Source organism: Aedes albopictus, chromosome 2, assembly GCF_035046485.1.
Source record: "Aedes albopictus strain Foshan chromosome 2, AalbF5, whole genome shotgun sequence".
Lineage (NCBI taxonomy): Eukaryota > Metazoa > Arthropoda > Insecta > Diptera > Culicidae > Aedes > Aedes albopictus.
This window is the reverse complement of record NC_085137.1, coordinates 392483257-392498456: the sequence shown is the minus strand read 5'-3', so window position 1 is coordinate 392498456 and position 15200 is coordinate 392483257. Positions and strand designations below refer to the sequence as shown.

Genomic DNA, 15200 nt, shown 5'->3' with positions numbered 1-15200 from the left:
AGGAATTCCTAAAGGATTCCCAAAGCTATTCCTGATGGAAGTCCTAGATTAGTTCCAGGAGGGATTCCTGAAAGAATTTCAGTAAGAATTCCCGAAGGAATCCCAAGAAGTGTTGCAGGAGAAATCCTTGGTTTAATTTTCAAAATTATCACTGGAGTTGTTCCTTAAAGAATCACAGAAAAAATTTCTGAGTGAATCCCAAAAGAAATTCTAGGAAAAACATCTGGAGGAATTCAGGAAAAGCAACCCCATGAAGAATCTTGGAATTATTCCCATGAGAAATTCCCTAGGAAATGCCGTGGAAGAATTTTTATACTCCCTGAAAAAAAATCTGAAGGAATCGATTTCTGCAGAAATAACTGCACGAATTATTGAAGGAATCCTTCAATAGAAGGGTTCCGAAGGGATTTACGTTGGATTGAGGGGGAGCCCATGAAATCCCCTGAAATATCCTGTAGGGTCATACAACCCCCTGAGACATATTAGGAACGGCCCTGAAATTTCCCGGAACACCATTCAACATCCCTGGAACTCCACTGAAAGCGCTTGAAATCCTTCATATCCTATATCACCCCTAAAACTTGTTGAAAATCCTGAAACTCTTTGAAACCTTTGGAACACCTCTGAAATCCTCTGAAACCTAATGTAATGTCCCTGAAGCACTCTGGGACACCCCTGGAACCCATTGAAATCCTCCTTAATGCCCTACAAAACCCCGGAACGCCACTGAAAACTCTTGTAACGCTCTTGATTACAACTATGATGTTCCCTTTAATGTGGTCAAACCAAGTCGCTATATTTGGGATTCTGGTGGGCCAAGTTTACGTCCAGGTTATATTGTGCTTTATACTGGTGGGTCTAAGATACCTCCGGAACGACCCCAAAATCCCTTGAAAACGTCTGTAAAGCTCTTAAACCCACTGGAACGCCCCTGAAAACACCTGGATCGCCTTTGAAGTCCCCTGGAACCCCCCGTAAAGCCCCTGAAGTCTCCAGTAACTTCCTGAAACTCTTTGGATATCACTGAAATACATAATCACCAGAATCGGTGCACTATCGTGGTACTCGAGAATATAGATTTTCCAGCCCAAAACAAGAACAAAATTTCCTTTTTAACACGATTTTTTTTTCAATTTGAATGAGATTTTGTGAACCATTAATCTTTGTATCATCACATAAGCATTTTTCTCCACCTAACTATTGAAAAAGGCGTATGAAAAATTTTCGTTTTTGAAAAAATATCACTTGAAAATGGATTGCTGCGTTGAAATGATATCTACGAAAATGTTTGAAGATATTTGAAGAGTATCGTCGCTGTCTCATGTTCATCCAGTCTTCCAGCCCCATAATTTTTAACTGTTTTTCCTTGAATTCTTATTTTCATTTAATTTTAAAGCAAGCAAAATGAAACAATTTTTGAAATTTTACAGTTTGGAGTTCAAGTTGGGATGATTCATTTGTCTAAATAAATGTAATACAAAAATTGAGATTGTACATAGAACCATCTCTGGAGGAATTCCTGAACAAAAATCAGACTGAACATTCACTAACATTAGGCAACGGACAACACGGGACAACCAGTGGACCAGTGGAGGATTTTTCGTTTGACGAAAAGTTTCCTCCGGCTGGAGCGGGAATCGAACCCTCACTCCGTGGCACTCACAATACGCTTAAACGACTGACGCCGCTAACCGCACGGCCACGAAGCCCACCAATATTCTGGAAGGAATCTTAAAGGAGTCCCTGGATGAACTCCTGGAGGATTTCCTAGAGGAAATCTAGGAGGAATTCATGGAGAAATCCTAAGAGAAATGTCGGGAGAAATTGTTTTAAGAACTCCTGGAGGATATTTCTGAAAAATCGCTGGAGGAATCCCTGAAGTAACTTCTAGAGGAACCTCAGGAGGAATTCCTTGGAGGATTTTCTGGACAAATTCCTGGCGGAATCCCAGGTGGAACTCCTGGAGAAATCCCTAAAGGAATTCTTGAAGAAATCCCTGAATATATCCCTTTAGGAATCTCTAGAGGAAATCTGGGAGGAATTCTTGGAGAAATTTCTGAAGAAATGCCTAGAGGAATTCCCCGAGAACATTTCTAGAGGAATTTTTGGAGAAATCGTCGGAGAAATTCCTGGAGGAATCTCTGGAAGAATCCTAAGAGGAGCCGCAGAGAAATTTCTGAATGAATTCGTAGAGGAGTTCCCAGAGGAATTCCTGGAGGAAACCCTGGAAAAAATCTCTGAGGAATCCCTGGAAAAATTCCTAGAGGAACTCCTGAATAAATCTCTGAAAGAATTTCTGAAAGAATCCATGCAGGATTTCCTGGAGAAATTCCTGACGAAAAACCTAGGGTAATTCCTGGAGAAATTCTTGGTGAAATTCTCGGAGAAGTCCCTGGACAAATGCCTGGATGAAACCCTAGAGAAATGCCTAGAGGATTACCAGGAATAATTCCTGGATGAACTCTGGGAGAATTTCTGGGAGCATTTCTAAAGGAATCCCTGGAGGAATCCTGAAGAAATCCTTCAAGGAATTCCTAGAAGAATCTTAGAAGGAATTGATGCAGGAATCGCTGGAGAAATTCTTGGAATAATTTGTGGATAACCTCCGGGAGGAATCTCTAGAGAAATTTCTTGGGAAATCTCTAGAGGAATTCCTGGAGGGATCCCTGTATACATATATTGTGAATCCATGGAGAAATCCTTAGAGAAGTCTTTGGAGGAATTCCTGGAGGATTTCCTTAAAGAACTACTGAAGCGCTTTCTGGAAAAAATCCTGGAGGAATCTTTAGAAGAATTTTTTCAGATATCTCAAGATGACTACCTATAAGAATTTCTGGATGAATTCCTAGAGGAATCTTTAGAGAAATCGCTGGAGGAATTTCTGGACGAATCCCTGTAAGATTTTTAGAGTAATCCATGTAGGAATTCCCCGAGGAATCCGGGGGGATTTTTTGGAGGAATCCCAGGAAGAATTTCTGAGAAAAATCAGGGATCAACTTCTTAGGAAATTTAAATAGGAGTTTCTGAAAAAATCCCAGGAGGACGTACTGAAGAAATTGCTGAAATTCCAGAGGAAATCCTTAAGGAATACTAAAAATGTACGCAGAGGAACTTTTGGAGCAATCCCTGAAGCAGTTCCTGAAGGAATCCCAAGAAGAGTTCTCGGAAGGCATTTTCAAAATAATGCTGGAAGTAGAGGTGTGCGCCGATTTGAAATCGGTCGGCGGCGGCTTTTTGCATTTTCGGCGGCGGCGGCGGCGTGAAACGGCGTGGCCATAGTTTTTAATTTTTTGTTAATTCCGTTAATCAATATTAGTGTTTTATTTTTTTTTTTTGTAACTCATCATGTTGATGTTGCAATGACATGTTTATAGTTACGATTAAGCTATATATTTTTTATTTTCACATTTTTTTAAATTTTTTGAAATAATTGTTATGGTGAATCATCTATCAGCTGCGCAAAAATTAATCCAGAATGGCCTCCTAAAGAAATTCCCGGAAGAAATTGTAGAGAAATTTCGGTGGAACTTCTAGAGGATTTTCCGCATAAACTTAAAAAAAAAATCCCGGAGGATCTCGTACAGGCATTCCCATAGGTACACTTAGAGGAATTCCCGGATTAACTCCTAAACGAATTTGCAAAAAAAACATCCTAATGGAACGTTTGGATAAACTCCTGGAAGAATTCCGGAAACAAATTTTAGAAGAACTCTTAGATAAATTGCCGGAGGAACTTTCAGTGGAATTCACGGAATACCTCCTATGGGAATTTCCTGAGGAATTCTTAGAGGAATTACCGGAGGAACTCATAGAGGAATTTTCGGAGAAAACTCTGGTCATTCCTTGTGCAAATCTCAGAAATACTTTTAGAGCAACTATTTAATAAATTGCCGGAGGAGCTTTCAGAGTTACTCCTAGAGAAATTGCTGAAAAAATTCGGACAGGAATTCAAAGAAGAACTCGTACAAAAACTAGCAGAGGTATTCCTAGATGAGTTCCCGGACGAACTCTTGAAAGAATTCTCGGAAGAATTCCTTGAGGAATTCCCGAAGAAATTCGTAAAGAAATTCCCCGAGGAACTCATAGAGGAGGTCGTAGAGAAACTCGTAGAGGAGTTCCCGGAGGTACTCCTAAAAAATTCCCGGATGAATTCCCACATAAATTCCTGAGAGAAGTTGTAGAGAAATTCTCGATGGAACTCCTAGAAGAATTCCCAGGAAATTCATGAAGAAATTCCAGGAAGAACTCGTAGAGGAACTCCCGGATGAACTCATAAAGGGTTTCCCGGAAGAACTTCTAGAGAAATTCCCCGAGATACTTATAAAGAAATTGCTGGAAGAACTCCTAGAGGAGCGTTTGAGGAATCTCCTGGATGTATTCCCGGAAGATATCTTGAAAAAACTCCTTAGAAGAGTTCTCGGAGGAACTCCTAAAGGAATTACTGAAGGAACTTTACAGGAATTTCCGGAAGAACTTCTAGAGGAACTTCCGGAGAATTCTCAAAGGAATTCTCGGAGGAAACTTCGGCATACCCAGTGCAACTGCTAGATAAAACTTATAGAGCAACTCGTAGTGAACTTGCCTGGGGAACTTCTTCCCGGTGAAACTCGTAAAGGTGTTCCCGAAAATGTTCGAATTCCCAGAAGTACTCCCAGACGAATTCCCGGAAGAACTTTTAGAGACAGTCACGGTGAAACTTTTTGTGTAATTCCCGAAAAAAGAATCGGTAAGGAATCCCTGATGGAACTCGTGGAGGAATTAGTGGAGGAATTCCTGGAGGAAATGCTAGAGGAACTCCCACAGGAACTTCTAGAACATTCCGGAGAAACCTCTGGAAGAATTTCAGGAAGAAATCTTAAAGAAACTTCTGGAAGATTTCAAGAAGGAACTACTTCAGAAAATACAGGAAGAACTCTCAGAAGAAAACCCGGAAGAACTTGTAGAGTAAACTTCTGGTATTACCAGTGCAATTTGTATGAACTCTTAAAGGAATTCCCGTAGAAATTCGTAAAGAAATTCCCGGATGAACTCGTTGATGAACTCGAGGAGGAATTACCGGGGATGCTCCTTGAGGAATTCCCAGGAAGAACTTCTAGAGGAATTGCCGGAGGATCTTCTAAAAGAATACCCGGAGTAACTTTTAGAGGAATTTCTAGAGGAAGTACTAGAAAAAGTCCCAGTGAAACTTCTGTAGCTAGCAATGCCCGGAGAAACTCCTAGGGGATGTCTCGGAGGAAACTCTCGGAATTCCAGAAGAACCTTCTAAAGTTTCAGGAGGAACTCCTAGCGGAGTTCTTGGCGAAACTGCTGGAAGAATCTTCAAAAGAGTAGCTGGAGAAATTTTATCTCTTTTGGAGATAAACACGACAAAAACATGTTTTTAGAATCACTAGCATTTTCTTCAATCTTCGGAGTCCGTAGATTCTTTCTACAGCCATCAGTTATCTTCAGGAACCCCCGATATCTTTGTATACTCGATTTACTTCAAAGAACAAACTTTTTCACTTTCAAAACATCGTTGATGCGACATGCGTTTCAAATTTAAAACAACTACAGGTGAAACTGAGCGTAATTTGATCTATTTTTAGCGTTCCAAATTTTTAGAACTGTTATAAATTTGGACCATAAAATGGACCACCACTGAAAACGAAATAATATAATTTTTCAATGCATTTTTGAAATCGGCGTAGAAAATTGGAGTTCGGCGGCGTAAGCGGCGGCACGCCGAAAAATAATCGGCGGCGGCGGCGTGAACCAAAAATCGGCGGCGGCGCCGGCGTGGCGTGGCGGCGCACACCTCTATTTAGAGCTTGTTCTAGATGAAGGCCTGCCAAAGCTTTCGAAGGAATCCTAACAGGAATCCTAGAAGAACGATTTCCAGAGCAATTGATCCATGAACCTTTTTAAGCGATTTGTTTTAGATATTGGGACGTTGTGCCAATAAAATGCAGGTTGGGTTCAATCTACACAAAACTTGTTATTTTTCATTCTGACTTAAACACATATTTCCCCAAATTCAGTAAAATTCCATTTAGAGGTCAATTTACACATATTAGACATACAGAATGTTTATTACACATACATATGTTTCTACAACTTACTTCCTCTCAGTTCGCAGTACGCGCTCGGCCCAGTACTGTGGACGTGGGATATCTCCAGGCATTCCGCGGGCCCTTCTGTCCAGGTAGTCTATGACGTCATCATAGTAGTTCTGGCGGTAGTTGTACATGTAGTTGTACTGGAGGAATTTCGGGCTGAAAGAAGGTTTATTAGTTGGTTATATCCGCTCGAGTCCCCATCACCCACTCACCGAACCCAGTGCTTGTTCAGCACCAGCTTGCGTCGCTGGAAGTCATCGACAATGTCCAGCGGCTCCGCTCCGCGGGTGTTTTTCACCACCACTCTGGCTGATGCTTTCTCATCATCCATGGCTACGGAGTCTTCGTTTCACGAGCGCTTATTTCTGAAAACGTAAAGCAAAGAAAAGCCAAGCAATTAATCATACAATACTGTCGGTAAAATTCAAGTTGCCGCGCTCGTAGATCCCATTCAAGAATAAATCAATCAACCGAAGCAAGGAGGAGGCGTCTCACCGCAACTATGGTCGATCGCAGATTAGAAGTGACACTACTACTGGCTGCTAGTGAGACAACGACGACGACGACGCCACGATGCAATCACAGAAAACCGACGTAAATTTAGAATTGGAAAGAGGACATTCGCGCCGCATTCCTCCTCCTTTTGTAGCTAGATCGTGAGCTTCGTCTATGGCTGGCGGCCACTTCTAGTGTGACTTGCGACTGACTATATCTGGGCAACGGTTCAAAATTGTGAGTAATGAGGAAAACAATCGACGAGCCGTCGCTCTTTTTGCTGAATGGTGTTGTAGATATTCACGAAAATGCACGAGTGAGCTCACGACCGAGTTTGGCTCGGTTTTGTTTTATGCGCAACAGGTGAGTAGTAGTAGTAGATGGGATAAGATGCCGTTTTTAAAACTTCAATATATATATACTTATATGTTAGGCGTTAAAAGTGGTAACAGCAACGAAAGAATACATGTTTGATACTTCAGCAGATGCATTTTGATCGATGTTTAGCGATTGTGAGTTGGTTCATGAAACGAAAATGATGCGAAAAGGCCATTTACCATGGGGTAAGATGCCACTTGATGACAACATTAAAAAATGTCCTACTTAATTTTTTGGGCTTTTCTGTAACACTTTTTCGTATACTCAATAAATGGGGTGTTACACTTTTACAGATGCCTTCCCCGCTATCTATTAACATGGATAGCGTAGACATCAACAACCATGCGCCTTCATGTGTTTCTCAGTCTCCTAGGATGCACATGTTCTTCTTCTTCTTTATGACTCTACGTTCCCGCTGGAACTTGGCCTGCCTCGTTTCAACTTAGTGTTCTTTGAGCACTTCCACAGTTATTGACTGAAGGGCTTTCTTTGCCAGCCATTACATGTATTAGTGTATTGTGGGGCAAGGACAGTGATACACTATGCCCAGGGAGTAGAGAAAAATCGTTAGTCTTAACTACTAGGCTAACTGGAGGATGCACATTAGAATGGGTCAACGTTGTATGGAGAATCTTTTAATTTGATCGTATCAACCCGGAACAAAGATTTTTCAATCTATATTAGCGTCAAAAACAACTGTGCAAAATTTGGAAGCGATTGGTTGCGTCCCCGTATTCCGCATTGCGATTGAAATTTGTATGGAATTTAGTATGGGAAAACGTATTTTTTTTGCATTTTACTCATGAGTTGAATTCTTATGGCTAATACCATGTAACTAATGACGTTAATATAGCCTAGGATATGCCCAAAAACTTTGCCGAAGACCGCAAAGTGATCCGACGCTTGTGAAAAAAGTTAATCGCCTGGCAACTTAGGCCAAAAATTGAGATTTTATTATTGATGTTATTATGTTTATTATATTATTCCATTTTTACATGTTGAATGTTAAGCACCACTGGGCAATCTGTACGTTATAACTTTTTTCACAAGTGTCGGATCACTTTGCGGTCTTCGACAAAGTTTTTCGGCATCTCCCAAGATATACTTCAACGTCATTAGTTAGATCGTTTTAGACGAAAAATTTCAATTTATGAGAAAATTTGCAAAAAAAGCACGTTTTCCCATACTAAGTTTCATACAAATTTCAATCGCAATGCGGAGTACGGGGAAGCAACCAAACGCTCCCAAATTTTGCACAGTTGTTTTGGACACTAAAAGGAATCGGAAAAGCTTTGTTCCCAAAAATCGACTTCGTGACCCAGTCTAATGCACATGTATGATAATATAAAATCACCAGAAAACATAAATTGCATGTAAGATTTCAACAAATTTTCTGTTGGTTTTCTTGCCTGGCTTCTAGTAGGATGTTTAATGCAAGCATGTTTTGGCACAATTCACCTATAGTAATGATCAAATTACGTTCAGTAATGATTTTATAAGTTGGGCCATTTTACCCCATCAGTGCATTTTGAGCCGGATTACCCTACTCGCTGAGTACGTACCTCAGGCAAGAAAATCCCGGTCATGTGAGAATCTTGAGTGATTGAATCACATCAAGTGTTTACTGTTATATCAATTCCAAATTTACAATGGTATCCGGAAAATATGGTTTGGAATTATTCTTTCAGTTTAACATAAAATGTTCAACATATTATGTTGACCTGATTATGTTCCAGTAGACCTGTTCTCTTCATTTTTTCTCACATTCTCCGTGCCACATCAAATACATAAGCCAAATGCAAAAAAAATACGAAGATACTCTATGCCCAAGGAAGTCGAGATATTTTTCTTTACGAAAAGTTGCCGTACTGATCGGGAATCGCACCCGTCACTTTCAGTATGGTCATGCTGCATATCCATGCTTTTACAGTTGGGGCCCTGCGTATTTCAAAGTGATTCCATCCCAAAATATTTCTTAGAGAAGTCCTTGGAAAAAAAATACAAGAAAGAATCACAGAGGAAAGGATTCTAAGGCTCCTACATAAATAAGGCCGTTACAAATATTTATTTCACTTTTTGTCCCACAAATCTTTGGATCAGCCTAGATTTCAGCGGATAAACCTCCGAAAATTGATATTGTGATTGTTCTAGAGATTTCTTCAAAATTTCTTGCTGTGATTCTTCAGGGGTTTTTACAAGGACTCTTCCAGAAATTCCTTGTAACTTTTTCGAGAATTGGAAATCCACTTGAGATTCCTTTGGGATTTATTTATGGGATTTCTTCGGGAATTAGTAATTGGTCCCAGTAACCCAAGTAGCACACAATCACAAAGAAGTGTCGACAGCGCAGGTTTTTGGTTGTTCTGGAGCTACATTTATGTAAATCCAAATTCAAGGCAGAATAACTCGAAAATGACTCACGTCCAACCAAATCCTGCGCTGTCGACACTACTTTGTCACTTGTGTGCTGCTTCGGAGGTAGTGTTGCTGTGATTCCTGAGGCAATCACTGCTGGAAATCATTCAGGAATTCTAAAAGGACTCCCAAAAGTTTACTGAACAAGTCCCAGCTAGAAATATTTGAGAAATCTTAGCGAAGAATTCCTGAAGAAGTTCTAGCAAGATTTTCTACTGGAGTTGCAAGAAAAGCTCCTAAAGGAATCTTTGGAGTAACCTTTATAGCAATTTTAGCAAAATTGCTACATAGGTTACTGGAGGCATTTCAATCAGATTTTTACAAAGATTTCTTCCTGTATTCCTCATGGAATTCCTACAGGAATTCCTGATCGATGAATTTAGACATTCCTACTTGGGATTGCTTATGATTTTTTTCCAATGCTTTTTCCAGAAATTATTCCAAGGATTTCTCCAAGAATTCCTCTTGGGACACTTATTATTATTATTATTGGCTCTTTATTATGGGGATTTTCAGCCTGAGGCTGATTCATCCCCGTATTGGGATGAAGCTACTCCGATGCTTTCTTCTTGGGGACTTTTTTCAAAATTTCCGTCATAATTTCTCTTGTGATCTCTCCAAGGATCCCTCCAGTATTGGCTGCTGGAATTGAGCATGAGCATAGATGACCGTATAATTCGTGAGAATGCCTGCTGGAATTCTCAAGAAAGTGTTCTCTTGACTCCTGAAGGGATTTCTCCATAGTTACCTGTAAGAATTCCTCCTGGTATGTCTCTGTGGATTTCTCCAAGAGTTCCATCAGGAATTCCCCTAGGAGTTCCTCTAATAATGCACGCTGGAATACCTGATGAAATCCTTTTTGTTTAAAGGGTTTCTCCAGAAAGTGCTCCTATGGTTCCTCCACGGTTAAAAAAAAAAAAAGAAATCCATCAAAAAATTATGTTTGTAGTTCGCTTGAGATTTTCCAAGGATTCCTACAGAATTTCCTCTAGGCTAACCCAGCCTGCAATTTGGTTTGCAACTAGGCACTCATATATAGCGCAAATAAAAATCATTATCAATGTATGAAATGTCTATGTTAGAGTGGGTCATCGTTTATATGAAAACATGAAAAATTCTATGGTATCCCATCAGATCAAAGCTTTTTTGATCCCACTTCAGGACCCAAATAAGTGTACAAAATTTGGGCAGGATCGGTGATGTCTACGTTTTGCGCATCGCGTTTGAAGTTTGTATGGAGTTTTACATAGGAAAACACCCTTTTTTGCATTTCTTCCATAACAAGCTCATTTTTTTCTAAAACCATGTAACCGATAAAGTGAAAACATAGCCTAGGGTGTCCTGGAAAACTTTGTCGAAGACCGCAAAGTGATCTGATGCTTATGAAAAAGTTATAGCGTTGACATTGCTTGCCGAAACAGCATGATTTTGTTGTTATTGTTATTCCTTTACATGTTAAAACATAAACACATGTATGCGGTTCGTTGGTTATAACTATTTTCACAAGCATTGGATCGCTTTGTGGTCTTCAACGAAGTTTTTCAGAACATCCTAGGCTATCATTTTACAGTATCGGTTATAAAGTTTCTGACAAACTTTTTCAACTTATGACAAAAATGCAAAAAATGTATGTTTTCCCATACGAAATCCCATACAAATTTTAATTGCAATGCGCGAAGTGTAGACGCAACCAATCGTGCTCAAATTTTGCACAGATACTCAGGACCCGAAACGGAACCAAAAAAGCTTTGATCTGAGAAAACGGTTCCGATGACCCATGCTAGTCTATATACATAATAAAGTGGAGGCCATATCGAAACATATTACCAATAAAAGCGTATGCATCCAACATAATTAATTATTTCTAGAATTATTTCCAAGATTTCGCGGATTTTCTCTGCTTAATTAAAGTGACCAGATGATCAGAGCTTCAACGCGGGACATTAATTTGGAAAGATGCGTAATAAGGTGAATTCATGAACTCGCACACCTCATTTTTATTATTTCATTTATTTTTGTTAACTGAAAAGTTTGTAGTATACGAAACACTCGTTTTTGCTATCAAGCATATTTTTCTGCGCTGCGAACTTTCCGTAAAAGTGGGATATACTCATAAACATTTTCCTACAGTATTCAAAAGAATCCTGATAATTAAATCTAGCTAGCAAAAATGCTTTCATTATTTTAAAACTCTAGCTAGGGTATAAGTGCCATCAGTAATCTCACGCTCCCATATTAATCCTATTCGACAACAAGCGATTACGGCACCGATTGATTCATGCGTGCGCACTACTAACACAGAATACAAAAAAAAGAAACGAAACAAACAGCGCTTCTATCATTTGTTTTTTTTTTTTTGTAATATAAAAATGGGAGCCACATGTTTAATAAGGGAATCAATATCTTCTGCTTGTCCAATCTTATCCATATTTGCATATTACTTCATTGAGTAGCTCTGATGCTTCATGAGGTTTTTGAGATGCACCTATATGAAACAATTAACATAGTCAAAATACATTTTCGCTAAAAGTTTACCATACTGGCTGGGAAAGATTTTATCTTCAATAATTTGTAATTGTACTCTTGTCACTCTCTATTTTCTTCGCCGAACTGTGAAATAATACTGCCTGATTGGCATAAAAATCAACATTTTTGTTTTTTTTTTCTTCAAAAATAAAAAAAAAATCTGGAACTGCTGTTGTTCGATAAAAAAAGCTTTCAAACATTTCAATAGTCGGCATCAAGGAATGCCACCTAATCTTACTGTAACCCAGAATCTTCATGTACATTCTCGCAAAAAAATTAAGTTTTTGAATTCGGACGTTGAAAGTATGGAAATATCCATTAATATGTTTGATGTTATTTATGCTTTGTACAAAAACGGTTTGACAATTTTAGCACTAAAGTGAGTACAATATTTTGTATGCTTGTTGGGATTTTTACAAACGCGGCACATTTTACGATTTGAGACAAACGCGGGACATTTCGCAGGACATAGTTTTTCGCGGGACATTTGGTCAAAACGCGGGACTGTCCCGCGAAATGCGGGACGTCTGGTCACTTTAGTCTAAGGGGGCGTCCATAAATGACGTAGCCTTTTTCAAGCGATTTTTAACACCCCCCTCCCCCCTCGTAGCATTTCGTCACAAATTTGGATACCCTCCTCTAGAAATGACGTAGCTTTCTGAACAACCCCCCCCCCTTACTCACCAAAATTAAAAAAAAGACTCAAAACTTAGTTCTGATTTCAATTTCAACTTAATTTTTTAAAGAATATTATGGAAAACCAAGAATAAAACATATTTATGCCGTTCTTCTTCCACCGTTTACACCGTACCACTTTCACCACACCATCTCAATTCGTGCATCTAGCGTGAGTACCGGACAGCATTCTTCACTCATAAGTTAACCCGTAACCATCAACTCTTCCAAGTCATCGATCTCAAGCCATTAATACATTGCTGACTGCCGGGTACAGATCACCGACATCAGATGCAACCAGTGAAGATTATCACAAAGCTAAGAACCTAATAAACCACCCATCTTTCTGCTTAATGGCGAAGAACAGAAAGTTGATGCTCCCAATACAGATAAAATTTATCTGTACTAATATCTACCATATTTACCTACCCAGACAACCAGTAATCGTATAAGATGTTGCATAAGATGATAAAGTGGAGGCCATATACGTGCATGCCTCCATTTAGGCGCATGCAAAATGTACGCATATCGCCTCCACTTTAACATCTTATATAACATGTTATACGATCACTGGTTGACTGGGTAGGAACTTAATAGATTAGTTTTCTCATTAATGAATATGTATCAAATAGGTTTCATTCAAATGAGATGCACAATTGACACATTCTACCGTGACGTTACAACGTTTGGACGCCTTTTCTGCAGGGATGTTTCCGATCACCTGGCAATCGTTTGACTCTTTTGTCCATAACTTAATTCAGAAAGCTCACTGGAAACATTATACGTGTCCGTGTCTTTTAAAATGCTATCATACGCCCTTTTAATCTCTAGGAACGCCCTTTAAATGCTCCTGAAACCCCCTGGAGTTCTCTGAAATTACTCAGAAATGCCGTCAAACGCCCCTCAAACCTCTTGTAATGCCTTTGAAAGACTCATTAAAACCCAAACTTTATTTATGCACAAATTTCCCTCATTTTATCCCTTTATTACTTTAGACACATTTTTAATTTATGCACCCCCAGCCATATTTGTGCATAAATTGAGGTTTTAGTGTATAATGCCTACGAGTTATGCAATCATGCGAACTGTGCCGCATTATCTTCAGGGAAATAAATGTACTAATCTATCTCAGCATTCACGTACCAATGTGTGAACCCATTGACAACCATATCCCACCAACACTCCGACATCCGCATGACTTAGTGCAGACGCAGAGGTATATTCGGTCTGCTGTGGATACAAACGATTGCAATCGTCACTTCCTTCCCCTTCCCCACACTGACCTGCAACCTGATGTGTCGTCTAAAAATAGAAGATCACCAACACTCACACACAGATTGAACAAAACATTTGTCTTGATAGCGACATTTCCATCGAAAATCCTGCTACTGGTTTCATTGTCAGTGTTCAGTGAAAATTGAGTCAGGTTCTATACTTACAAGCTCTTACAAGTTTATTTGGGTCACCATTAGATAACGAGGCTGATATGCTCTCCCCATTTCATCGAAACCTAACCACCAAACTCAGCACTTTGTTATCAATTCCATATTTTCTCCGCTTTTATGGTTCAATCGGAGATCGTCCCTAATTGGTCGTACGATTCCCCCCAAAAACATCTCAGACACTTGATACTGCTGGAGCTGGATACTCCCCACATTGTTCATTCGACCCACCCCCACTAGATCTCACAAAGACAAATCTGTGAATCTTCATGTGAGCTGATGACAACACAACCGCTCACATATGAAAGTCCGACCCCGACGACAATGTCTTTCTGTCTGTCTGAAAGGAACAAACTCATTTCCAAATTGGTATCAAATTCATCAGAAACATCTGCCAACAGCCGGCAGACAAATGGGCATCCAGTCAGTCAGTGCTAGCGGCGGCGACGCGGTCGCGATCTGCGGTAGCGTGCGATGATGCTTCACGATTATTATGTTTTTATATGCTGAGCGCTGCAAGCATAAATTATACTTCTTCTGTGTGTTGGGAGAGGGGGAGGGCCGGAGTTGTTTCAGGTTTCGGGAAATCGATATGCTTTTCTGGGTTCGAATGTGCTTGCTAGAGGTTCGACGACGGCCTCTAGAGTGAACCATGGCGGATAAAGAGAACTGAAGGGAGGGGAGATGAAAGACGATTTTTGATGTTTTTCGACCCACCAATGAAGAAGAGCTGAAAATAATATCGCGTGTCAGCTGGTTAAGGATAAAGACCACAACGGACTGGATGAGTATCGGTTGCAGATGTAATACGGTTTCTCGCCTCTTTGGGGGAACTGGATTTGCGGCATACGTGAAAAAGCGGAGATATTGTAGAACTTAAGACAGTTTAATTTAAAAATTAAAAAAAAAATAAATTAAAATAATTTTTTGATACAATTTCTGTTTTATGTATTTCAAAGTATACCTTTATAACATGATGAAGTTTCAAAGCATTTGTTATTTTTTGAAGAATGTTTTGATTTGATTTCAAATCTTTAAACATTACGTATCTTATCGTGGAATTGGCATCTACTTAGTATTTAATATATTTTTTCTCTCTCTTTTTTAGGTAATTCCTGGAGCAAAATACTGGATCAAATATATTGTGTATATCCTATCCTAACCTATTATA

The 15200-nt window shown here is 39.5% G+C and overlaps 1 protein-coding gene across 3 annotated transcripts in view; it reads right to left on the bottom strand.

Moving 5' to 3' along the window:
• Positions 1-15200, bottom strand: part of LOC115270128 (flightin) — a 39696-nt gene that overhangs the window by 10210 nt on the left and 14286 nt on the right. For all 3 annotated transcript variants that reach the window (XR_003899058.2, XM_029879215.2, XM_029879217.2), the window contains exons 2-3: positions 6311-6463; positions 6102-6254 (exon numbers count right to left, since the gene is read on the bottom strand). Coding sequence is in view for 2 of the 3 variants with exons in the window: in XM_029879215.2 (XP_029735075.1) it covers positions 6102-6254; positions 6311-6429 (272 nt within the window). In the remaining variant the exon portion in view is untranslated. The remainder of the gene's footprint in view (positions 1-6101; positions 6255-6310; positions 6464-15200) is intronic.